This window comes from Rousettus aegyptiacus, unplaced genomic scaffold (genome assembly GCF_014176215.1).
Source record: "Rousettus aegyptiacus isolate mRouAeg1 unplaced genomic scaffold, mRouAeg1.p scaffold_m13_p_6, whole genome shotgun sequence".
Classification (NCBI taxonomy): Eukaryota; Metazoa; Chordata; class Mammalia; order Chiroptera; family Pteropodidae; genus Rousettus; species Rousettus aegyptiacus.
The window spans coordinates 22,469,631-22,497,392 of record NW_023416309.1 but is presented as its reverse complement, the minus strand read 5'-3'; the positions used below and the strand labels follow the sequence as shown (position 1 = coordinate 22,497,392).

Here is a 27,762-nt window from a genome sequence, read left to right as displayed (position 1 = left end):
GTAGACTTCTGGATTCGATTTTGTAAGATAGTATTTTAATTAGAATTTTTGCATCTGAATTAATTAATGGTTTTGGTTTATAATTTTCTTTTTGTGCTAATTCAGTTTTTTGTGTATATATATCTTGGCTTCTTAAAAGTGAATGACCTACAGTTTGTAATTATTAGACTTAGAATTCATGTGTTCTTGTTCATTAGAACTTCATGTGTAAAACTCTTGGACATGGTGACTTTTTAAACGTAGAATTACAGTTTAATTCATGTTTGGTCAGTTCCATTTTTTTTCTCTTACCCCTTGTCAAATTTGATAACTTACATATTTCTAGAAAATCACCCATTTTCTTATAATTTTTAAATGTAATTCCATTTAATGCAATATACATTTATTTTTTCTTTATTCTTTAATCACATTTGGCAAAGATTTGTCTATTTAATTCATTCTTTTAAAAAACTAGCTCTTGCTTTTACTTATCCTTCTTTCAACTATTTATTTTTCTTCTTTTTCTTAAATTGGCTCTTTAGCATGGCCAGGACTATAGTGAGGTGAGTGAAGCACTCTCCTAGGGCAAAATTTTAAGGGATGCCAAAAAGTTCAATAGTCAAGTTAAACTCTATTTTAATGTAATATTTTTTAAAAATCAAAGTTAATGTAAAAAAATCCATAATGAATCAAAGTCTTAAATAAAGCATTAGTATTACTGATTTCTTTTCTCCCCTAAGCCTCAAGCTCCAACATGGTTCAACACAATGCTGCTTCCTAATTCATTTATTTTCATGCTTGAACAAAGCCTATCAAAATGTGGAAATTATAGATCGTTCTGTTCTCTATGACTGTGAAACTCCTCTTTAGTCATCTTTGGTGAAATGTATTACTCTTTAAGACACTACCAGTGATGGATGCCCCCAGAGAGCTTAAATTCTAGAAGAAAGACATATATACAGTGTGGAAGGCTTAGGTGACATTAAATTTAAAAAATCAGAGGAAAGCATATCTAGCAAATAATATGAGGCTTACAATTTCATTGCTTCTGGAATAACTGCTAAAATCCACCAGGTGGTGGAGTAAAATGAGTTACAGTGCAGTTTAGCTAACATTTTCCTAGTCAGAGATGTAATTTTACACAGAAAGCCGGTTACATATCCACACTTTTATTAGCCTATTCATAATTTTCTAGTGTATCTTTAATTTGTACAAATCAGAATGTATGTGTTGAATGATTAAAGATTTTTAACCACCTTATATCCTTTCTAGTGCAAGGTAGTGTATAAACAAACAAACAAAAAAGAGCTCTAGTTTACACTAGGTCCAGGAATTCAATTTAAAACAAAGAAAACAAAAAGCCAGAGGCAACCTTTCCACAAGATGATTATCTTAAGCTATCAAGTTTTAGTAAAAATGAAGCACTAATATTAGTCGTCTTAGCTAGAATTGTCATTGTATAAAAGATTAAGATTATTCTCTTTCATGTAGTTTCTGTATGACCTATTTTTTCCTACCCAGAAAAATTTTAAATCTAATAAAATTGATCTGAATGTCTGTATAATGTACCTTTCATGCATATCTTTTTCAATATTAATAATGATAGCAATCTTGTGCATATTAAAACATATCAAAATGATTTTTTAACACGGATCCAAATTTAGGTTCAAATGACTTTACTGTAAGTCATGAAATTAATCAGTAGTCAAACCTCATGAGATTTCCAGCTCTAAGTCCTGTTTTTCATCATGCCACATCACACAACAGTGTCATCATATGATGGAGATGAATTCAGACAGTCTATTAACAATCTATGTTGACTTAAGTAGGATCTGCAGAATTCTAAAAATAAGTAAAAAGATTGAGAGTCTGTCCCTAGGGAATTTACAATCTGTACTGGGATTGACAGTACAGGAATAATTATACCTTACTACTACTAATAAAACATATACATATACATACACATACACATACACATATACATATACATATATAATATGTGTATATACATATACATATATATATCCAACAATCATTTAAACAAATATATAGTCATATGTATAATGGACTAAAGTACTGTCTTATCTAAAAACTGAGTGCATTTAATTAGACTATAAGTTTCTGAGTGCCTGCTAGGTACAAGGTATTATATATTAAGTACTAAGGTATTTTTGTCTTATCGAGATTATTATCTAATAGAATGACCTAGTTTAGGTTAATTTACTGAACCTAGTTTACAAAAAATAGCTAATGAAGTAGCATATTTTATTTCTAAATGAAATTTTTAAAAATAAAAATATAAGATAATATTAAATACAAACATTAAGCTGATTATCATTACCAATAAGTGTTAGCTTTGGGATTTTTCTAGTCTGAAAAAAGAATAAAGAAAATTTGAGATATGGTCTTATTTATAGCAAAACATTTCCTTGATTTATTTATTGGAGGTCATTCACATGGAAAGATACATAACTATTTGTTGAATTGAAAACATTCGCCCTCTTGCCCCCCAAATTATTCCCAATCCCTTATTTTTGCGGAGCTGCCACTGTTACCTTTGTTTCTTTCTCCTTTCTCATTTACAGCTCTTTCTTTCTGTTCTAACTTTGGGCAGTTTCACACTTGTAGTGACTCCTAAACTAGCATCTTTAAATTGGACCTTTCCGAGTCTAGCATTTCTAATTAGCCTTTAAACATTTCTTCCTTAATAGATACATTCCATCATAAACTCAACCACTGAAACTAAACTCGTCATCTCTTCTTCTTAAAACTAGCATTATCTTCCAAAGCTCCTATTTCTATTTTGTGTAACAAGAGTACCATGTATGGTTTTGCAGATTGTACTCTAAACAAAAGAACTCGGCTAAGGCTTGAGCAAGAGCTGAAAATATACTCTATTCACAAGTGGTGCACTTGGACACAGGGCACAAAAATCGGCCTTAAAACTTTTAGCACTTCTGCACCTAGAGAGGATGCCTTTGTCTTGAATATCACCAACCACCCTTTTCTTCCATTCACCTCGTTCAGAAACTCAGAATCTCCATTTTTTTTCTCTTTTAGTCTCCCATATATAATACATTGCATTGACCCCTTTTCACTACTGACAACCTGTTGCGGCCCAGTGTCTCATTCCTGAACTGTTTTTACAGCCTTTTCATTTAACTCTTCCTCTGTGTCCTTTCTCTGCTGCTGTCTTTCTTTCCCCTCTTACAGATTACCCTTCCTTCAGGTTCCTTATTGCCTGTATTATTAAGAACAAATTCTTCATCTTGTCATTCTTCAACCAGTTAGTATCTAAAATATTTATGGTTCCTCACACAGTCTTGCATCTTGTAATCACTCAATAAATATTTATCAAATTATTAAATTTAAGGTCTCCCACAATATTTTCATTGCTGACTTCTCCCACTCGTCCTCCACTTGTACCCTCATAAGCACCACTGTGAATTACTTGATATTACAAAACTTATACCTAGCTGCATCTTGGTATTGCTAATTCATTCACCTGGGGCATTATCCATGCCCAGTCTCACAAAAGTTCATTCCTTGTACTGTCCTTGTCCCTTCTTTTAGACTGAATGCCATATTTTTTTATGGCTCACCATTTTATTTTCCTGGTTTAAAATCATCCTTGGTTTGTGCCTCCCACTAGACATTAAGCTTCTTGAGGCTAGGAAGTCTTTCTTACATGTCTTTGCCTCCTTTTTAGCCCCAGATTTAATGAGGAACATGTATATATTCAAAAACATGTTTAATTGAAAACCATCACCCAGTTTTAAATATGCAAAAGACAGATCGACTAGCCATTTAACTTTTCAGAAAAAAAGGTATTATTTTCAATTTTTTTCCTATTAGCAACTAGATTATAGTATAAGTGGATTTTGATATCATTGGGATTAATATGTAAAACCTGTGATTGAAATAACTCATTCTACTTTTTTTTCCTTTGGTAGAGAGATGCTGAATTCCAGGAACATGAAAAGATTCTGTCCCCAGAGTTTCTTTCAGTTGCTCAAATCATTGAAATGCTGAGAGAGGACGCAGAGGGAGTTCAAAAGTAAGACTTTCAATATTGCAGCCAAATATAGAACAGTTTTAGTTCTGTATTATCTATAAATGACCATGATATATTATTATATATTTTAAACCTTTTTCCTAAATATTTGTTATGTTGTATATACACACACGCAGACACACACACACACACACACACACACACACACACACACACACAATCTCCAGACTCTGGAACATAAAAATTCTCAAACAACTGACTTTTTGCACTTGTCAGTAGTCTTCTTTATGGGGAAAATGCATTTAAAACCAACTTGTTAAATAAGGATTTATTGTTAAAAGCAGCCTTTTGCTTCTTTTCTCTTTTATTCATAGAACCGTCAGTATGCACAAGAACCTTTAGGTCTTCTCATCATGAAAAGAGTTAAGTTGTATTTTCTGTAATGTTAATAGTCAATACATTTTATTATTTTGGAAATACAGAATATTAGCCACCCACCTATGATTTTTATTGGATAGGAAGCTATGCTAAGTACTCTGATTTCATACATTTAGCTTAAAAATGTGAGCATAACTGAAATTATAGGCAATAATTCTAATATATGTACATCTCATTCATAAAACTATTTATTTCTATAACAGATCATTTACTGAGAACTCTAGTCAGATATATTCAACACGCAAATTTCTAACGGATATTTCTAGTAATCACTCATTTTAAAAATCATCTCACTCTAATAATGAAAGCCTGATTGGCTATAATGCGTAGAGAGTGGAGATGATGCGATGTTCTGGATTGTAATGTCCCAGTGTAAGATTTCTGCAGGCCAGTTCTCCAGGTGTTAACAGGGTATCGTGGACTGTAATGGACAAATAGAAAATGACTCTGTCAGTGGTTATCATTTGCAGATCTCACAAATATTATGGAATAGAGGTGATTTACTACTGGGAAGGAAATATGACAGATGTACTGGCTGAAAGAGAAATCCAAGAAGGGAAGGCATATTAAGAGCAGGTGAATGACACTGACAGGCCTTTTCCGAAGATGCTCTTTGCCCCCAGTGCCTGCAAATCCTGCTAGAAACCCTGATTTGGCTGTACTGCTGACTATCTGCATTTTTAAGTATTAGTCAATAAAATATTTCATTAATTTTTAAACAAAATTTTATGGTGATTTTACCATTTTTGTAGACTTGAATGCTCATTAGGAATTATGGCTTTTAGCATCCGAATTGATTAGTAAAATGCATATATTTTATTTGCATCACCAATTATTTATGCTTTAAGTAAAATATTATTTTCCATTAGTAGATAATCTCAAATGATGTTGGCCATTCAAGTGAAAAAAATAGGTGTTAATACTAGGCAAAATAATATGATGCAAATGATAGATATTTAATATAGTTTACAACTTATTTTTATTGAACATTAAAGAAAAGATGTTATATTAACTTCAGTTAATATTAAATAGAAGGTATTGCAAACAAGTGCTTTTTAGACTTATTTCTTACCATGTCTTAAGTTGTACTATGTATCATACCTTCCGTGACAATTTGTTAATTTTTTTCAATTATTGCTTCTCTTTGTTGTTAAATGTCTACATTCAGAAATTATTTTTAATCTTTAAGAGGTAAGGTCTAGGACAAAGGAAATGATACACAGGGTGATCCAGAAGTTAGCAGTATGGAAAAGACCAGGTTCAACATAGTTTGACTGTCTTAATAGAATTCATCTTAATTTATCTGAAATTTTAAGACACTAATTTTGGATAAATGACACCAGTGGTAAGTGAGGAGCCATGTCTTTGGAAAATAATTTTCTTGAGGTTTGTTAAATATGATTTTTGTAACAGTAATCCTGAAATATTTGCAGTCATTCACTTTTCACTTAAAATAATGTTATTATAAATGAATTATATACCTTGCAACATAACAGAAATATGATTTAGGTGTCCTGTCACTAGATGACAGAAGTATACCAAAATCATATAGTCTGCAAAGCTATAAACCTATTTAAATAAATTATAGGAATCAGCACATTTTCCTACCTTTTTAAATTAAAAATTTAAAACATCCAGCGAAATATTAAAGTATCATTAAAACATTTGTGGAGTACATGTCAAGTAAAGTTAAATGTCTGTGTACATTTCTCATGGTCTCTTAAGTACTATCCTGTTTTAATGTAACCCTGATTTTATTTATGGATCCACCCAAATCTTTTTTGAAAAAAAGGATAGGGACTGAATTGAAAATAACTACTTAAACACAGAAATAACACTAAGAGATCTTTTAATAACCTTTCTATAACTGGGCCTCCATCAGCTGTTCAGTTCTTGCCTTAAGGCTTATTTCTGCATGTCATCATATTTGAAAAATAAAATGCACCCCAATTACAAGAATAATGTAATATTTTTACTAAAATTCTTGGTGAGCTAGTTACATCAGATATCTCTGCAGAAAAACTTCCTAAGTCACTATTAAGCATCTTTCTCTTTTCCTACATTTTCTCATATGACAACTGTGACCATCTCTCCTCTCTCCCTTGTTCCATCTCCTCTTATCCTCGGAGGAAAAGCTTACAAATTTGCCAGTAAGGTATGGAAACTGCATTCAAACCGCAGCAACATCTTGCTAAAATGCCTGCTTGCCTAATCTCCTTTGGGGTGAAATGACTGAGTAAAGAATGGAAATGGCAAATATTTAGCCCTGCAATTCAAGTTGAAGGTTAAGATTCAAATGATACCTAGGGGAAGAGGTGGAGGCAACATTGGGGAGAGCAAAGGTGGAGGGATATCCGAGAATTTCACCGAAATATTCTCTGGCAAGTAGCTGCCTTCATTCACATACAATCACACATTGAAGAAATAAAAATAAAAGTAAAGAATACATAACTATTCAGGTAAAATACTTAATTTTTTAAGAATAGCATGGAGATGGCAGAGGAAGAGTACACTTAGAAGGAAGACTGATTGCTGGAAACAGAAAAAAATGTTAGGTAAAAGTCAATGATTAAAGAGGGCATTGATTCCATAAAACAAGAGATTAAAGAAAAAATGATAAAATGCATAAATAACCTTTTAGAACTAATGTAAGAAACTAAAGAATAAAACTCATCTTGCTGAGAATTAAGCCAGTAAGTGGAAAACAAGTTTAAGAAAACTTAGACAAACTGCAGATTATAGCAAGTAGAAGATGTTTGAATATACATCCAACATAGCGCATCAGAAAAAAAAAATTATTCATAAAAGCTTTGATTTTAATTAAAAAAACTTTATGCATTATCTTATCTCTGACATAAAGTAATCTAGAGAGGAAAATAATCAGGCAGGTCTTAAACTTTTCCTTAGCAACTTTAGGCAGCAGCTGTCAGTGGAGTGACAAGTACTGAATTTAAGGAGTCAAAAGAATGTGATTTCAGAATAAAATGCTAACTTGTGTTGTTGCTTTAGTTAATATACCTGGATTTTACTCGAATGCATTGGATAAGGTAGCATTTTATTTTCTATACGGACAGCCAGTTCTCCCAGCACCATTTTTGAAGAGTTCATACTTTTCTCACAATGATTCGAAATACATTCTGTCATAAACCAGCTTCCCATATATATTGGGTCTGTTTCTGGGCTTCCTGACTGTTCCATTGACCTATTTATTGATTCCATTAAAATACTACAAGTTATCATTAATGTAGAAGTTTTCTTATTGACTTTCACTTAAGACTAAATGATATTGTACATTAAACATGGAAAAATAAATATTGCTGACGGATAGCCAATGCAAATTGAAGATGCGTGGCCAGTAAGGTAACCTCCCCTCCCCCAGAATGTCTGCCTGTTCATATCTACATCCACCACTTGAGTTGTGTGCTTGATAAAATATATCACTTAGGATGCTTTTAGTTACATGTAACAAAAAACTGATCATATTGACTTAAAAATAAAGTCACATACAGACACAAATACATGTATATGTAAAATATCATAAATAGACTGACTCCAAGGTTGGTTAACTCAAGGCCTCAATAGTATCATCAAAAAATGAGGTATAATTTTAGAACTGATTTTTCTTATGGTTATAAGATGGCTATCATTAGCAATAAAAACTACTTATTTACTTTTATATTTTTGTTCCACAAAAGAAAATGAACCTCACCCTTAGTTATGAATTAATTAGAATAATTTAGGAAAGTTCCCACCATAAGCCAGTAGTTATTGTAGAGAATACCATATATGGCATGGCATTATATGGCACGGTGGGAAGGGGGCTGAGACTACCATGGTTGGCTTAGAAGAATCTGAACTCACTCCAGCATTTGAAGTCTACACTGATCCCCCTGTAGACGAAGTGGATGTTAGAGAGTTAGTTTGACACGATATATGCTTTATTTGTTCTTAGACTTGTTTAATCCTGTTGTATTTATTATTCAGCTCATATAATTTATATCAATATTATGATTACTGAAACTTTCCTTTTTTGCAAATGTCAATATAAAGTTGTCACACACACATGCCCTCAGAAATCGCATGACAAGGAAATACCAATTCCATCTCCAAACAAGGAGAACGCTGAAAGCCCAATCCACAAAATGTGAGGACGAGTGACAGAAGCATTATGGATCAAGCAGAAGTGCAGGAGAAAGTAGTAGGATATACATATATGAAGATCTTAGAATAAGGTAAAAATATACTTATTTTCCAAGATGAGAAGAAAACCCTGAAATGCCAGTCCAACAACCCTTGTTTGCAATAGCAGGGCCAGGATGTACAGGTGCAAAGCAGATACTTCCCATATTTACCAGAAATAGATTGTTCATGTCATAGTAAAGTGAACCTATCCTACTTTTTTTTTTTTTTTGCTTTTTACCCACTAATTGAAAAAAAGTAAAAACTAGAATAATTGACACAAACTTATTTCACATAGAAAATAACTTGTAACATGGCTGGGTCTGAGTACTAAACAAAGAATATGCATACAAAGACATTACAAGAAAAAAAAAATTGAAGGATAGGAAAAAGAATTTACAGGCAAAATACACCAGAAAAAGTATAGCCATGAGCAGATAAAATATATAATCAGATATTTATTATGAATTTTAAGAACTTATGAAGCAGTCATCACAAGAGCATAAAACAGACATAAAAACTCAAGGAAGAGAGAATAAGAAATAAAAGATGATAAATATAAAAAAAATGTAGAAAAGGAAAAATCTTGCAGAGCTAAAATTTTTAAACAGCCAAAGAGAGAATTAACACTGCTGAAAACACTATGGGACATAGAAAACAGTAATAAGAAAAATATATATAATGAAAAGGAAGTCAATTTGGAGGAATTTTGAACGTTAAAAATTATAGCTATAGAAAAAATACTAAAATACACATAATTGAATTCTTTAAAAAAATATATTTAACAATCTATTTCCAGAACATTATCAGAAAGAAAAGAGACTTAATTGTATAAAAAACATCAAATTTCAAAGAAAAAAATACTAGTAAAGTTACTATACTTCAAAGATGGAAGAAGACCAGGAGAAGGAGGAGAATTAGAAAAGAATAAAGAGCAGGTGGAGGAAGAAGACCAAAAAGAGTTGTGCTCAAGGCGGGCGGGGCCGGCCGCACTGGCAGAAGGACACGGAAGGACGAAAGGGAGAGAGAGAGAAAGGGCGGGAGAGAGGGAGGGAGGAGAGGGAGGGGAGGGCGGGAGGGGCGGGGAGGGAGGGAGGGGAGGAGGGAGGAGGAAGGAAGGACGGAAGAGGGATGAGGAGGAAGCGAGGGACGGAGGGCATGAGGGAGGAGGAGAGGCGCGAGGGTAGGGGGGTTCTTCGGCTTCGATAATGCTTCCTTCATTCCTGGAATTCCTTCCGCGCCTTCCTTCCTTTTCTTTCTTTCTAACTTTCTTTCTCTCTCCTCTCTCTCTCATTCTTTCTCTCTCTTTCTCTTTTTTTTTTCCTTCCCTGCTTCTCTTTTGAATGTCATTTTGGATTTAGGATTTAGATATAACTATAGATACTTTTATATTATAGACATTATAGAATTTTTATTGACAAAAATTTCTGTTTTCAAACTTTAAAAAAGATCTGTTCAGTATTTAATCTGATTTTAATACATGGATTTTTCTTTTTGTTACAGAAAACTGGCAACGTTTTTGAATTTCAAAAAACTTCAAACCTGTTTAAAAGAAGCCATTCTCCTAGATTATTATACATCTGGATTTTTGTGGGCTAGAGAAATGGACTTTTCTATTGTTCAGTATTCAAAATTTATGACTTTACTAGATATGTTACTTCATAACCTTAGAAGTAAGTACATTATTTATCTCTTTTTTTAAAAATAAAAATTTAGTTCATCATCTCAATTGTTAAGCAAAAGTTCTTGATTTTGTTGTTATTCCTTCAGTGAGAATTATGTTTTATTTCCTGGATATAGCAAATATATAGTTCATATCTTCACTAAGTTGTAAACTTCAAATAATACTTAACAGTACTAAAGGTCTCTTAATAATTAATTTGCCAAAGATACATTAATTTCATTTAAAAATCTTATGAGTGCCATCCATCCCAAAAATGTCAAGTAGTTCAGGTTGATTTAGGTATTTCTTCATTGTTTGAGCTTTTTTTTTTCTTATCTTACCTGTAAGTATTACTGCAATATATCAGAATGACTAACAAGAAAAGATACTTTGGTAAATCTCAAAACCTTTTTAGGTAGACATTACTCATGTACACTTAGATTTTGTGACTTTTTTCATATGTAACATTGAAATTAATTATTCCAGGAGATTTAGAATTCTTCCTTGAAGCAATTCTAAATGTGATAAATTTATTTAAGAATAAATAGAGTTGATTCTTGGAAAGAAGAAAAGAAGGAAATCTATCATTTATTTATTGTCAACTCTGTGCTAGGTTTGGTTTAACCTTTAAAATAATTATTGAACCTCTGAACAACTCCTGTCTTCAAGGTAAGCAAGTGGTACAGAGAATAAGGTCATACAACAGAACTAGAAATGGCAGAACTGGGATTTGGACCTCAGACTGCATAACCAAATGGCCATAGTCACAATACATGTAAAGATGTTTGTGTCTCAATTGAATGAAAGGCTTGTGTCAGTTGTGAGGCATCGTCTTTTTTTCTTCCTCCCTCCCTCCTTCCCTACCGCCCTTCCTTCTTCCCCACTCTCTTCCTCCCTTCTCCCATTCTTCCATCTTCCTCTCCTTTCCTTTTTTCTTTACTTTTTTCTTTTATTTCTTTCATTTCTTTTATGTCTTTTCTCTTTTTTTCTCTTTGGTTGTTTCCTCCTTCTTAGTTTTTGTTTTTGTTTTTGTTTTTTTCATTTGGGCAAATAGAAGACCTTGCTTCTCCTAGAGAACTGTCCCATCATCCTAGCAAACTTTGTGTATGCCTTGTAGTCATAAAAAGCTTAGTCCATTCTTTGTATCATTTTCTAACTATACAGATGCAGGAAAAGTCTTAAGTGAGTTAGCAATATTTATAGAGAAGCCACTCATGCCCTGTGCACTCTTCCTGCTTCTAGTCACCCTTTAGAAGAGAAGAATTGGTAGTTCTCCTATGTGAGGAGAAGAAATTAATATTTACCTTCTCTGAAAGTGAAGAATTTCATCTTTGCTTTTATGTAGTACCATGCTAAAGATAAGTAATCGTGCCACTAGAAGATAAAATAACTATGCTTGATAATGAAAACAAATTAAATGATATTAACTGATTGTTTTCAAATTGTCCTGCACATAGGAAACATGGTATAAAGCTAAAACAAAAACTAAAGTCTCAGGTAGTCTTGAGAATTCAGTGTTTTCTAATGCTACAATTAATGATGCATATTTTATTATCGAGACCTAATAAATAAGATACTGTTGTAGTTTTTTTTGTTCGTTTCTGTTTTTGTTTTTATTTTTAAACAAGGCAACCCTTGGTTGACCTTGCAGATTACAAGGACCTTGTCAGTTTACAATCCCTTATTCTTTATTTTTTACACCTATAGCACCTGGTCTTCCTAGGTGGTCTCCCAAGTACTAACCAGGCCTAACCCTGTAAGCTTCTAAAATCAGACAGGATTGGGCTTGTTCGGGTGGTGTGGCCGTAGACTATTGTTGTAGTTTCAATTGTTAAAGTAAAATCTTCCAAGAAAGAATTTTTAGTAAATCATCAAGAAGACAGATTTTAGCTTTTTATTTATTTATTTTTGCCTCGTGACATAAGTATTTATAGAATCTTTGACTATTACATGTCTCTAAACATGTTCTTTCAACACCATTGCCAAAATTACTTAGTAGACAAAGAACCATGTAAATCTCAACTTGCATGGAAAGTAATAGATGCCAACAATAAGATGAAATGGATATTGAGATTATATGCCAAAGACTTCAAAACAGCTATTTTAAAAATGCTTAAATGAACAATATGAATATTCTTAAAACAAATGTTAAAATATAAGGAGTCATGAAAGAAATAAAAAGTATAAAGGAGAAATAAATGGAAATTTTAGAACCAAAGTATACAGTAATCATAATTAAAATCTCACTAGGTGAAATCAAGAGCGGAATGGAGAGGAGACAACTGAAATAAATCAGTGAACTTGAGGATAGAGCAATAGAAAAAATATCTAGAGTGAATAGTACAGAGAAAACATGAACAAAACCTCAGGGGCCTGTGAGATGATTAAACTTCTAATATATATATATATATCATCAGAACCCCAGAAGGATAGGAGAAAGAGAACAGTGCTGAACAACCATTTGAAGAAATAATGGCTGAAGACTTCCCAAATTTGGCAAAAGGCTTAAACCTATAAGTTTAAGAGGCTAATTTGACCACAAACAAGCTAAAGCAAAAGGAAAACACCATCAACCAATTGTATCAATTGGTCAGTTATGACATTTACAGAACAGTCCACCCCCAAACAGCAGAATAGGTTTTCTTTTCACGTGCACATGGAACATATCCTGAGTCATACAACATCTTTAAATTTAAAATAATTGAAATTATACAGATGTGTTCTCTGACCGTAATGGAATTAAACAAGAACTTAATAGCAAATACGTCAAGCAAATCTTCACACACTTGGATATTAAACAACATAATTCTAAATAGTCTATGGGTCAAAAAAGAAAGTCTCAACAAATATTAAAGTTTTTTAACTAAATGAAAATGAAAATAAAACATATGGAAATTTGTGTGGTACACTTGAGCCAATGATAAAGGAAAGTTTATATCATTAAATAATTACATTAAAAAACAAAAAAGTTTGAAATTAATAATCTAAGCTTAAACTTTAGGAATCCACTAAAAAAAAAGAAAGCAGAAATCAAACAGGAAAGAAAGAAAGAAAAGAAATCAATGAAATTGAAAACCAAAAACCAATACAGGAAGTCAGTGAAACCAAAATTTAGATCTTTGAAAAGGTGAATAAACTTGATAAACAAAGCAAAACTGACTACCAGAAAAAGAAGGCACAGATGATCATGATCAGGTATAAAAAAGGGGATATGGCTTACAGACCCTGCATACCTTAATAGGATATGAAGAGAATACTACTTATGTACATAAACTAGAAAAAGGGGAATGATGAACCAATTCTTCAAAAACTACAAACTAATAAAACTCACCCAGGATGAAGTAGTTATAAATACCCTGATAGTCTTGTAACTAAGAGATTGAATTTTTACTGAAAACCTCTAGGGAAAATGTCTGCAGGTCCAGATGTTTTCACTGAAAAAGTCTATCAAACATTAATGAAAAAATATCACCAATTATACATAATTTCTTCCAGAAATAGTAGAAGAAAGGCCTCTTTCTAATTTATTTTATGAAGCTAGATTTATCTTCATACCAAAACCTGACAGGGAGAGTGGGAGGAGAGGAAAAAGGACTAGGAGAAGGAAAAGTGAAGAGAAAAAAGGAAGAGGAGAAGAAAGAGAAAAGAAACTACAGACTAATATTCCTCATGAACATAAACAAAAATTTTTGACAAAATGCTATCAAAATGAATCAAGCAATAATTAAAAAGAATAATACACATGACCATTTGGGATTTTATTGCAGAAATTCAATTCTGGTTCAATATTTGAAAACCTCATCGATGTAAATAGACTAAAGAAGAAAAACTACACGATTATATAAATAGAAAGCATTTGACTAAATATGACATTCATTATTTTTTTAAATGTCAAAACTAAGAAAAGAAGTGATAGTTCTCAACCCCATAAAAGACATCTACAAACAAATCTAAAGCTACCATCATGTTTAGTGGTGAAAGACCAAATGATTTGCCAGTAAGATCAGGGTCAAGGGAATCTGCTCTGACCACTCCTATTCAACATAGGTTTGCAAGTCTTAGCAATAAGTGGAATATGGTAAAAAAAAAAAAAAAAAAAAAAAATCAATTAATAAAGGAGGAAATAAAACAGTCCTTGTTCTCAATGAAATGATTGTCTATATATAAAAAAAATTATTGAGAATCAAAAACAAATCCTAGAACTAATGAGCTTAAAGAGGTTTCTGGAATAAGGTCAAATCACAAAAGTCAATTGTATTTCATTATACTAGCAATATACAGTTGTGTACCAAAATTTAAATATATATATATATCATTTATAATTGCTGAAAAAATAAAAGAAGTACTTAAGTATAAATCTAACAAAAATGTGCAAGATCTATATGCTAGAAACAAAATGATGATAAAAATAAATGTTAAAAAACAATGTAAAAACATATTGAGTTCCTGAATTAAGTCTCCACATAATGAAGATGTTAGTTCTTCACACTTTGACCTGTAGATTTAATGTAATAACAATTCAAATCCCAGTAGTATTTTTTTCTAGCCATACCTCAGCTGATTTTAAATTGTATGTGGAAAAGCTAAGGTCCTAGAATAGCTAAAACAACATTAAAAAAGAATAAAGCTGCATAAATCATACCATTCAATTTTAAGACTTACTATACTTACCAGGGAGTTACAGTTTTAAAAATATGGAATTACTGAAGGGATAAACTTGTAGATCAATGTAACAGAAGACAGAATTCAAAAATACACACATAAAAATGATCATCTAATTTTTTTGATAAATATGCAAAAGCAGTTCAATAGAACAGGGTAGCTTTTTCAGCAAATGTTGCAGCAACTGGTCATCTATGTTGAAAAAACTACTTCTCAACCTAAACCTTTCATTTGATACAATTAGCCCTAATGTAAAACTATAAATATTTTAGAAGAAAACATAAGAGAAAATCTAACAACCTGGAGTTATATAAGAAATTCTTTATGACCACCAAAACATTACCCACAGAAGAAAACATTGATAAACTGGACTGCATTAAACTTTAAAACTTTTGTTTTATGAATGTCACTGTTCAAGGAATGAAAAGACAAGCTATCGACAGGGAAAAAGCATTTGTAAATCACATACCTGACACAAGACTTGTATCCAAAACATATAAAGAAATCTTAAATAAAAACAAACATCCCATTAAAAATGAACAAAGCCATCAAAACCCATAACACCTATCTTAACCATGAGGAAAATATCAGACAAATCTAAACTGAGAAACATTGTGCAAAATATCTTCCCAGTACTCCTCGAACAGACAGTGTTATCAAAAACAAGAAAGTCCGAGAAATCATCAGTCTAGGGAACCTCAGAAGACATGAATGCTAAATAATAATGTATCCTAGATGGGATCTTGGAACAGTAAAAATTAATGAAACTTAATAAAATATAGATTTTCATTGATTATGATATATAAATATTGGTTTATTGGTTGTAATAAATGAACCATAATAATGTAAGATGTTCAAAATAAGAGAAACTGTGTATGGGATATGCAAGAATTCTTCATACTATTTTTGTAATTTTCCTATAAATATAACTCTATTCTAAAATAAAGTTTATTTTTTTTAATGAGCAAATAATTTGAACAGAATTCTTTATGGAAGAAAATGAAAAGATGCAAATAAACACAAAAGATGTTCAACATCATTAGCTTTTGAGGATATGCAAATTAAAACCACTCTGATGCCAGTGCACACCTGTTCGAATGGTGAAAACTAAAATACTGACAATATCAAATTCTGACAAGGTACAAAGCAACTAGAGCAAGAGTTTTGCCAATGCAAGATGGCACAGCCACGCTGGAAAATAATTGGCAATTTCTTATAAAATTATGTGACCCATCAGTCTCACTCCTAGGCATTACTACAAAGAAAGAAAAACATATGTTCACACAAAAACCTGTACCTGAATGTTGTGTAGTATCTCTACACATAAGTGCCCCAAACTGAAAACAATCCAAATATCTGTCAATAGGTGAACAGGTAAACAAAACTATGCAATGTCCATCGAATGAACATAAAATGAAACACAACTGAGCAATAAAAATTAATGAACTATGGTACACATGAGTTTAGATGAATCTTAGCATCGTACTTAGTTAAAGAAGTCAGTCTCAAGAGATTGTATATTGTAGGATTACATTTATAGGATGCTCTCAAAAAGACACAGCTGTAGTGATGGAGAACAAACCAATGGTTGCCAGAGATTGAGATGGGGAGAGGACATGAAAGAATAGCATGAGGGAGTTTTTTGAGGTGATGCAACTAACTGTTCTGTACCCCAACTGTGGTGGTGGTGGTGGTTGCATGATCTGTACAGGTATTTAAGTTCATAAAACTACACACCAAAAGGAAAAGTCAGTTTTACTATATGTAACTTAAAAAAATATGTATGTGTAAAAACAAAGATAAAATATTTAATGAAAGGAAAATAGATATAACCTAACAAGAAATAGAAACTACCTAGGAATAAACTTTAAAAAGACATGTGAAAGTCCTACAGGAAGAAAGCTTCTAAGCATTTTTAAGAGTCACAAAGGAAGTCTTCAACATTTGGGAAAAAAAAGTCTTTAAAACACTTAACATCATAAAGATGTTAAATCTAGTTGTTAATTTATAATATTAATATTCCAATGAAAATACCAACAATTTTCATGTTTTTGCCTAGGGATGGGTTGCCAAAAAAGATGAGTCTAACAAAAATATGGAAAATAAATACAAATAGCCAGAAATACTGACTTTAAAAAAGTATAATAAGCTATAGCATATTTTATTAGAAGTATTAGTACATAGTAGTGTTATAAAATTTCTAATATTTGAACATAGTGGCGAATAACTGAACATATGGACCAAAAGTTTAGAAATAGACCCAAGCATTGAAATTCAGTATTAGAGAAAATGGCACCTCAAATCTGTGGTAAAAAAAAAAAAAAAAAAAAAAAAAAAAAAAAAAAAAAAAAGATGTACTGTTCAATAAATGATATTGGGACAACTGGATATTCATCTAGAAAAAAATAAAATTGGATCCAAACCTCTTTCTATTCATAAACCAGAAGACATTCCAAATAGATCAAGCATTTAAATGGAAAATAAGTGGGACTATAAAAATATTAGAGGAAACACGATTTAATTTTACAGCCTGGATGGGGAAGACATTTATAATTATGACTCAAAGCCGTAAAGCCAGACAGAGGTGGTTAAATTTGACATATAAAACTCAAAAGTCTGCAAAGAAAAAATACCGAAAGAAAAATCAAAAGAAGAATAAGAAACTGGGAAAATTATTGCATTACAGACACCAGCAAATAATTAAGTTCCGAAGTATAAAAAGAGCATGCAGAAGCAGGAAGAAAAATATCAAAAATGCAATAGAAGAGTATGACATGGATGTGACTAAATAAATGCAAATGATTCTCAAATAAATGAAAAGTCCAGCCTTAAAAATAATAAGAAAAATGCTAGTTAAAACTACAGAGAAATCTCATTTGTCACATATCAGATTGACGAAACTGTAAAATTTTGGTAGCATTCTCACCTGTCAAAGACAAGAAAGTAAATACTCTCATATATTGATAGTGGAGGTATACATTAAAAAACCCCTGTGAAGTGTAGGTTAACAGCTATCTATAAAATTTGCAAATGTATTTTCTCTTTCACCGAGCAATTGTACCTTTGGGAATTTAGCCTACATGTTCACTTGAATACATGTAACCTGACATATGTAAATATACAGTTGCAGTAATGTTTGTAAAAGTGAAAAATTAGAAACATCAACTGGAGACCCCAATGTAAAGTTATGTTTAACTTAACATAGATACAGATGTATAGTTATATTGTTAAGTGTACCCATATATACTAATTAGCTCTAGGCACAGAGAGATCCCAACAGCAGTGAGCATGCCCCAGGGTTTAGGCCTTGGTTTATAATATCATTCTTCAGTTAAAGGAACCTGGGCTCCCTAGAAAAATGGCCAATTGTAGACCTGGAATAAGGAACATAAAAGATGAGCCTAGGGCAACTTAAAGTGGCCAAAAGTAAGAAAATGATGGGAGTATTTCAAAGGAATAGAGAAGCCAACTGAAAAAACTCCCAATGTTCAAAGTGGAAAATGATTGGAACAAAATAATATAGTATCGAATTATAATCCAAAGTATAAAATTAACATTCATGAACCCATACTGATATAAATTAATGATTGAATAAATAATGAACAGGGACAAAGTAGACAAATCTTTCACACAGAATTCACAATAATTTATATAGATACTTCACTCTGAAGGACTTGAAGCACAACTCTACACCCCTTAAGTGTGGTATGCACAGTAACTTCCCTCCAAAAAGGACATAATGGAAAAGGGGAAAACCTAACTACGATAGAGAAGCCTAACAAATACTATCTCAGCCAGGTGATTAAAGCTGACACCTTTAGTGATGAACCATGTCAGGTAGCATATACCCTTGATACAATGTGATGAAAATGGTACTGTGATCTTCCTCCCCAAAACCCTTAACCCTGGTCTAATCATGACAAAAATATCAGAAGAACCCAAATTGAAGGACATAGTACAAAATACCGGACTCATACTTCTCAAAACTGTCAAGGCCATCAAAAACAAGAAAAGGCTGAGAATGTACAGTCTAAGGAGACATGATGATTAAATGTAATGTGGTAGCCTGGATGGGATCCTGCCACAGAAAAATTACTTTAATAAAAACTAAGAAATCCAGAGAATTTATTTATTGTGCCAAATGTTAACAATAGGAGAAACTATTTATGGGGAAACTCTCTGTGATATTGGTGCAACTTTCTGTAAATCTAAAACTACTCAGATTAAAAGTTAATTAGTAGGGATTAGCCTAGCACTAAAAAGTCGAATATTATGCAGCTGTAAAAGGGAAACAATGAGGAAGCTTTGTAGGTATTGTATAGAAAACTGTATATTGTCATTGAGTAAAGCAAGATGCGGAATTGTGTAATTTTGTTTATAAAAGAAAAAATGAGAATTTTTATATGCTTTTTTGTGTTACATGTACAAAGAAATGCTGGGAGAATACAGAAAAAACTAATCAAAATTTTCTATAGGGAAGGGTGTGAGGACTGGAAATGTGAACAATGGGAATGGAAGGAAATCTTTTCATAACGTATTTTCTCATATGATTTTTGAACCCTGTGCCTATATCACTTATGCAAAAATTAAATTATATAAAAGATTGTATGACATGAACAGTCCTAAACTTTGCAATCTCTAAGCTGAGTATTCACAAACTACAAACAGAATAATAGCAAGTAAAAAATTTTCGTGAACCTTACATTCCAAATTTGACAAAATATTTCCATTTTAAACTCTTTCCATAAATTGTTAGTGACTCAAGAGTATTTTTTATGTGAAACTTTATATTATTGATACCAGTTCAAAATTGAATTTTTAAACTTGAGCAGGATCCATCTAGCTACTCATGGACTGAGAAAGTTAAAGGACATATGTATTACCTAACCAGAAAAAAAGCATGAGATCTGGTTTTTCCTTCTACCAGGAAAAAAAGTCCCTTCAAACCTTTAAACCTAGCAGGGTTACAGTTATCATCAAGAAAGAAGGTAATCTTAGCCAAGTGTGCCAGAGAAGAGGCAAAGCGTGTTTGTACTTAGACTAAGAGGTGGTAGAGTCGTGAGCACACAGTGAGCATTCCCATCTAGGAACATCTTAAAAGAAAAAGCGCTGAAGAGCACAGTCTGGGTTTTTAGCTGTAAAGTGGTCAACCATTATTAATAAAATTCTAGTGTGGGAACTGCATTTTATACTGGCTCGGTTTCTGATCCGTTTCTTGTCTCAAACTGGTGCTGGATTATCTGCAAGGCATTCTGCAGACGACCCACCTGGAATCAAATTGGATCAGCAATAAGATTATGGAACATAGGATTTATAAAGTTGTCTTAACAATATACATTTTGGTTTTCCCTGGAGCCTGACCAAGGACATTCTGCAAAGTGTTAGGTAGACTGGATATTTGGCCACAGTCCATGGGCCTACATTGATTCCCCCTGTGTAGTTCATGAATATTAGTAATTAACCATAGCATGCTTTTTAGTCCCATAAAGTTGAATTGTTTTTCCCCAAATAGGAATGGTAGTAATAATAGGTAACATTTATGTGTAATTAACTTGTGCCTGTCATAGTATCATTTGCCTTCCCAATACTGTCTCATTTAATTCATACACAACCTTATGAGGTAGTTCTATTATTCTCCCTATTTTAAAAATGAGAAAAATAAATGAGATTCAGTGAGGTTAAATAAAACATCTTAAGGTCATAATGGCCAGCCTCAGCTGAGTGAGAATCCATCCTGACCACTACACTAAATGTGCCTGGCTTTGGGCTGAATTCTAAAAAGCACTATATACCTGTCAATATACTAATACACATATTTTGTCAGTTTTAGACATTTAGACCAAGAGTTTTAGACATTTCTTATTTGACCCTCACAATGGCATTATAATTTTGAAATTGATATTATTTTCACTTATAGATAAGGAAAATGAAACTCAGAGTACCTAGCTAAAGAGTGGAAATTATGAGGTACCATCTTAAGTCTTCCAACTAATTAGAAGTGCAGTGTGTTCTTTCATTATTCTAAATTTTCAGACAAATTTTATTACCAAGAGCTCTTACTATTTAAATGGTTTAATCTTTCATATTTTAATCACATCACTAAATGTGATTTTAAAAGCAAATAGTTAGATAAGTGAAATGGTAACTTTTTTTAATTTGTAAAGCCATTATCTATAGAAAGGCATTAGAATCGAAAAACAGATTTAAAGAGTCAGTTATATTTCAACATAAAGAAATAGCCTTATAACTGTGTTTTTGTGCTTGATAAGTATAATTACATCTAGAATTATAATCAATTATCAATTTCTTTTTTCTCTGATCTCTAATTAGTGCCATTTTGTTAACAAAATAATTCACATTAATTAATTCACTCACTTCTGAATTGCTTTTATCCAACAGATTTTTCTTTTCTGAAGTTACTCCCACTATTTTCAAAAGAAGTTGGTCATGTAAAATGAAATATGCAATAATAATTGAGCTCCACTTAGAATGATATAGGAAAGCCAAGTTATCCAGCAATAATTTGTGTATCTGACATACCTAAAAGATCTGGAGAGTGGCTATGAGAACTGAAACAATTGTCATTTATAAAACCAGATTTTAATTGTTATGTAGTTTTTCGCTGCTTTCTAAGTCCTGTAAGTAGAAAAGAATCTAGACTAAACAAATTACAAATTAGTGTTTAAAGTATCTTCCTAAAATTTTAAATTGCTGGCATTTTATTAGTAATTTGGGAGCATAGCACTTATATCCCAGAGAGAAGAGTAGCTATGTAATCCAGAAACTGGCAGGTCCAACAAATATTGCATTTTTTTTTTTTTTTGACTCCTCTGCTTTCTCCCCTCCTTACCACTCCATTAGCAAGAAGTGAAAAGTTTATTGATGGTTTCCTAATAGAGTGAGGGTTGATTAGGATTGGGAGGGTGGAATTTACAGTCAGCAGCACAATTCTCCCCAGAGTGCTCATCCAGGCCCCCAGCTGACATTCACTTCCCCCCACACAGCTGGTCTGACCTCTTTTTTTTTCTAGAGCCTTTCAGCTCTCCACCTTCAGGCTCTTCAGGTCTATGTCCATACGCCTATCAAACAAAGGTTAAGGGACACTCTGGTTCCCTGGACTCATTCTTGGGTCATGAGAAGCAGTTGAGTGTGTGTGGATAGCAAATAATATTTGCCTGCCACAAGTAAAAAATAAGCATAATATAACCAAACGTGAAAAAAAAAAAGATGAAAGTTAATATTTTAATTATAGACATTATAAAAGTTAAGTCTAAGGCTTTTGATCTTTTTTTCTTTTTCAGCTGAACAAATGCCATAGAAGTTAGTGTTGTTTTGTTGGTTGTTGTTTTTAGTTGCAAAAGAATAGACCACAATCATTGAGTTGTTTATTTTTGGTAATGGTGGCAAAGTGGTGTCCGTGTCACTCTTTTTGCTCTGTCATCTGGCTTTTACCACCACCACCGCACATTCATTTGAGAAACAGCTTACATAAGTTATAAGTCTGTAGCTTGGAAAGGGAAAAAAAATCTTGATGTTTTACATGAAAATCCATATTTCTGGCATCTATTGAAAATCTTCAAGCCCAAATTCCCACATGGTAACAATCAGCTAAAGCCAAGTGTTGGTCGACTGTTCATTTACATTTTCAGCTCTGAGTTCAGCTCTGCTGTCTACAGTGACTGAGTCTACCACGTAGGCCTTTCTCACCAGCTAATCCAACCCACTTTTGTGTCATTTCCATATTCACTTTTATTCTAAGATCATAAAAACTATCTCTTTTCCATTTTAAAGTAATCTTCAGATAGATTTTGATTTTTTTTTTTTGTATCTTTAAACAAAAAACTTTTGACAGTTGTGTAGATTATAGTAATTTACAGTTGTTGGGTGTGTCAGCAGCTATTTTACACAAAATGTAATGATTAATTTATCATAAAGAAACAACAATAGTTTTAAAATTTGTCCTCACAAATACTGAAAAATACATTTTTGTGCATTAAGGACATCTTGGACTATTTTGTTTCCAAAACATCTATCAAAACGATGCTTAAGGTCTCTCTGGATTTTTTTTCAGCACTGCATATGTCCTTAGAAGACAGCTTAAAATGGATTGGAGAAGTTATGGCTGAAATAGGACCACCCCATTTACAAAAAAATGAAAAATGGAATGTCTTTGATATAAAACAAGCCAAAGCTATCATTGATTACTTAAAAATCAGGTATGTATTTCTTTCCAGTAGCACTTATTTTTCATTTTATATCTTCTAGAACTGTCTAGTAAATAGAAACTAATTCAATTTTAAGCAAAGTTTGACATTTAAAGAATTTATGCCATAATTAACCCAACCAATAATTAGATACTATTCAGTTCTTCCAATCAGTAAATAAATAAAACATTGAATGTTTTAGCTAATGTTACATTCTTAGAAAAAATTTTGTGTTTGATAAGTATAATGTTATTTAGAATTATAATAAATTACTGAAGCATTTCTTTTTACTCTAAATTTCTACTAATTTATATCACTTTATGAATAAAATTATTCTTTAAGATATATCAGACTTGATTATAATAGACTCTGTATTTTAGGTAGTTGGCCTTGACATCAAAATGTTGCATTTTAAAAAGCAACATTTGCAACAACATGGATGGACCTTGAGATAACCATGCTAAGGGAAATAAGCCAGACAGAAAAAGTTGAAAATCACATGATATCACTTCTATGTGTGATATAAACCTAAAAGCAAAAAATGAACAGGACGAACGAACAGAGACTATGAACATGGACTATAGGATAGTGGTTACCAGAGGACTATAGACTAGTGGTTACTAGTGGGGTGGGGGAAGAGGAGGGAGGTAGACAGGGTAAAGGAGGTCAAATATAGGGTTTAGGGGGAGAGTGAAGTGGGTTAAGGGAATCAAATATATGGTAGCTGAAGGAAACTGGACTTTGGGTGCTAAACACACAATAGAGTATATAGATGTCAAGTGATAACGTACACCTAAAAAATTATATAATTGTATTAACCAGTGTTACTCTAATAAACTTAATTTAAAAAAATAAAAAAAACACATGTAAAAAGAAAATTAATATTTATATTTATTTACTGAGCAAAAATTTTCATCTGCCCTTAGTTATTAGTCAAAAGCAATAGATCAATCAATTAATAAATAGGAACATTTATTTCCACTTGAAATTTTATTTTAAATGCTTTGTACTAGAAATTAAAGAGATTTATTTATATACTTCCTGAAATTTATTATGTGCCCCAAAGTATTTTGTGGTATTGACCAATTAAATCAGTAGGTATTTCTTTTTGCTTAGAAAATGATATAAGGAGATAAAGTATTTTTATTACAGTGATTCTTCATTGCCAAACTAAGAAATCTATCTTTTTATATAATCTGTCATAATGCCTGCATTAGAGTCATGCATCTCTCCCAGGGGACATTTTTAGAGTTTGACAATATTTAAACAAGAGTTGGTAAAAATCTTTCTTTTGTCTAACTAGAAGCTTCTGCGGAATATCTTTATTCCTTTAATACTGTATACTGCAGTGTTTTCTAACTTTAAATTTTAAAATTCCAAAATAAAGGATGCTGCATGATTTCCTAGACATGCTCACAATTTGCTTGGCGTGAATCCTGGTTGTAGTCTGGAAGCTTTTTAAATATTAATGTGTTTAATATGATAAGGTTTATATACTGGTTTCTGGCATGAATTAATAATGGTACATGGTATAATAAGTTTTTATATAATAACATTTGATGTAATATGATTTCTTAACATAAAAATATACCTCCTAATGTGTGTCTCCCACTAAAAGTCACAATAGTCTTCACATCAATTAGAGTAAAGCAAGGTCTTTGTGTGAGAGAGGGAGAGGATGTGGAAATCCAGAACTGGAGGAGAGCCTGTTCCTCAAGGTCTTTTTGCCTCTCAGGGCTTGGGAATCGCTGAGTAAGGGGAATTCTCTGCACATTTATATGGCATCCTTCTTTCCCTTCTCTCTTTGGACTTGCCAGGTTTCTTTTGCAGAACACATTTTTACAGGTGAGCCCTAAGCCCAGGAGGTTTATATTGGGCATCAGGACTGTTAACCATAGCAGCAAAACCTATGCAGGCGTCAGAATGACACCTTTTAGATAGTGAAAGCTGGTGGCTCTTTTCTCTTTTCATTTCATCTCTCTATACAAATATTCATCAATGAATTGTTGGCATTTTATTTCAGAAGATGGCTAAGTTAGGAGGAGATGTCACTGTCTGTCACTGTTAGAACCTAGCCAGGTTAACCAACATACTGGAAATCCCTAGTCTTCTCAAAAAAAGAGTAATGTTTGAGAGATTAGTCACATAAAGTAAATCAGAACTATTTTTATGCTATTAAATCTTTATGTTGTGATTTCAAAAAAAAAAATTATACGTCTTAAATGTACCTGTTACAGAAAATAAAATGTCAGTTAGTAGGATATCTGGAATTGATATTGAAGTTGTATAAAGAGAAATGTGCTTTTTTATAACTCTTGCTCAGAATGCCTCATAGATCCACAAATATAAGTTTAGTGGCAATTAAACCATATAGTACTTTTCATTGTGATGACTATGAAGAAATTTTATAAATATGAAGCTAACTCAATTGTTGAAAGTAGAAGTATGCTTCAGTTTAACTTGCTTTTAAATTTATTCAACCAGTGAAAGCCCTTGTCAATTTAGGGAGAGCAGTTTTTAGAACATGACCCCATAGCACATGAAATTTAACTGGCAATAAAATTGAAATCTCATTTGATACTATAAATAGAATCTAAATTGTATATTCTGTCATGTGTCTGTGATTCGAGAAAACGAATACATTTTTCCCAACATTACTGTAAGTACTGAGGAATATACTTGTGCAATATATACATATGTAAGTATATAACATATACAAATATAAATGTAATACTACTGCAGCTTTTTAATATAAGAAATCATTTAGATATATATCTGGTCTGAGTTCAATTCTGTCAATGTGTATTCTAACTATTCCCTGGGAATTAGGTGAAGATAATGTGCACAGGCATATACTCAATATAAGAAAAGCAATACTGTCCCTTCATGCACAACAAGGTATCACACTTCATGGAATGGAGCCAGACGTCTTGACCCATTTTCTTTCTGGGTATTTTCCCTTTGGTTTAGGACTAAGACAAGATGATTAACATAGTCTAGGGGCTTGAGTCAGCTGGAAGTCTAAAGGAAGAGGGAAGAAATGTACTCTCATAGCAGGGATGCCACTTTGTTCCTATAGGAGGTCATCTAATAGCACTCTGGTATATTTAGAGAACCTTAACCAAGGTGGGAACCAGTGTGACACAGTGGAGGCAACTTGACCTGCCCCCTGAGTAAAGTGCCTCTGAGGTTTTTCCCTCCCTTCGTCTGTTTCACCTTAGTCCTGGCCTGGCCCCAACCTTGCATCTTTGATCACTGCAACAAAGCCATGCATTTTATTTCCACTATAAGAAGTAAATTTCCCTTTTGGCATAGGAAAATCTAATTACTATATGCAATGAGGAGAATAAGTCTAAAAGATTATGAAATTGCAGGAAGGAAGATTTATGAATTAACTTTGGGATAAAGGAAAATTTTACACTAATTTACTGAAAGGAGGCCAGACTATTTCCAAAATACTCTACAGTCTTTAATTTTTCTAATCAAAATCAGTTATTGCCAGTATAACTTTTTCAACCTTAAAGCTTTCTCTATGTAAGCAGTGTAAGGGAGGGAGAATTTGAATTTATTTTGCCTCATTGAATCATCAGACTTCACTAATCTTGATGTATTTTCTAGCCAACAAATCAAAGTAATGTCAAAAGTTAAGTTAGTTTTCTGAACGTTGATAACTAATTTGAATACATAAGGGTTTTTTGTCCCCCAAAATGCCATGACTGAGTCTGCACACCCATCACTTTTTAATGGATTGTGTTAGCAGTGAGATCAACTGCTAATATAACTCAGAGAGACCCAGCTGCCTGAGGATTTCTTCATTGATTTCAAATGAATTGAAACTTTGATCCATTACAGCATTCAGGAGAAGCTATTATTATACATGCTCTGTAGCTACATTTTGCAAATGTTAATTTCTCAGTTATATTAAAATCAATTTTCTTAAATAGCAAAAGGCACCAGAGTGAAAGAGAAACCACCAAGACAATTTTTTGTTCTTGGGCATTTTGCTGTATTATAAGTCTATTAATTTTCCCAACCAGCAGGAAAAGAATTAGAAAACTTCAAATATTATCACAAACAGGATATTAGAAATCAGCCCTTCAGTAAAATTTTAACTCTCAATAATACATTGTTGAGATCTTTAAACTTCCTAGAAATATTTATTTTAAGGAACTCCTCCTATCTTTTGGCTCCTTATAATTTTTGCACACTGACAACCTAATCTTAAGGTAGGAATTAAAGAAATTATCTTTCTTAAATTAATTCCTCTCTTTGATGTGTGATCAGATCTTCTACAAGAAAATCAGACATCTTCTAAAATGGACTTGAGTTCATGTTGCATCATTTTTCAGGTGTTCTCAGATTAATTTAATTTTGAAACAGTTTAAAAATGTGAGAAGCAAGATACAGAAATAGATTATACAGTTCAGTGCCATTTATACCAGAGGAAACTGACTAGAATTTGGAGCAAAATATGAAAAATAATATGTAGTTTGGTGTTATTTTGGGACAATGCATTATTTAGTTGTAAAAACAGGAAAAGTCAAGGTGTAATCTAATTGCTCCTTCATCTCAAACCTACCTAATCATCACAGATTAATTTACAAATATTATTTTAGGTACTA

The 27,762-nt window shown here is 32.3% G+C and overlaps 1 protein-coding gene across 6 annotated transcripts in view; it reads left to right on the top strand.

Moving 5' to 3' along the window:
* Nucleotides 1-27,762, top strand: part of CABCOCO1 (ciliary associated calcium binding coiled-coil 1) — a 103,021-nt gene that overhangs the window by 4,383 nt on the left and 70,876 nt on the right. For all 6 annotated transcript variants that reach the window (XM_036222322.1, XM_036222321.1, XM_016157301.2 and 3 more), the window contains exons 2-4: nucleotides 3,933-4,036; nucleotides 10,115-10,284; nucleotides 23,008-23,152. In XM_036222322.1, the coding sequence (XP_036078215.1) occupies nucleotides 3,933-4,036; nucleotides 10,115-10,284; nucleotides 23,008-23,152 (419 nt within the window). The remainder of the gene's footprint in view (nucleotides 1-3,932; nucleotides 4,037-10,114; nucleotides 10,285-23,007; nucleotides 23,153-27,762) is intronic.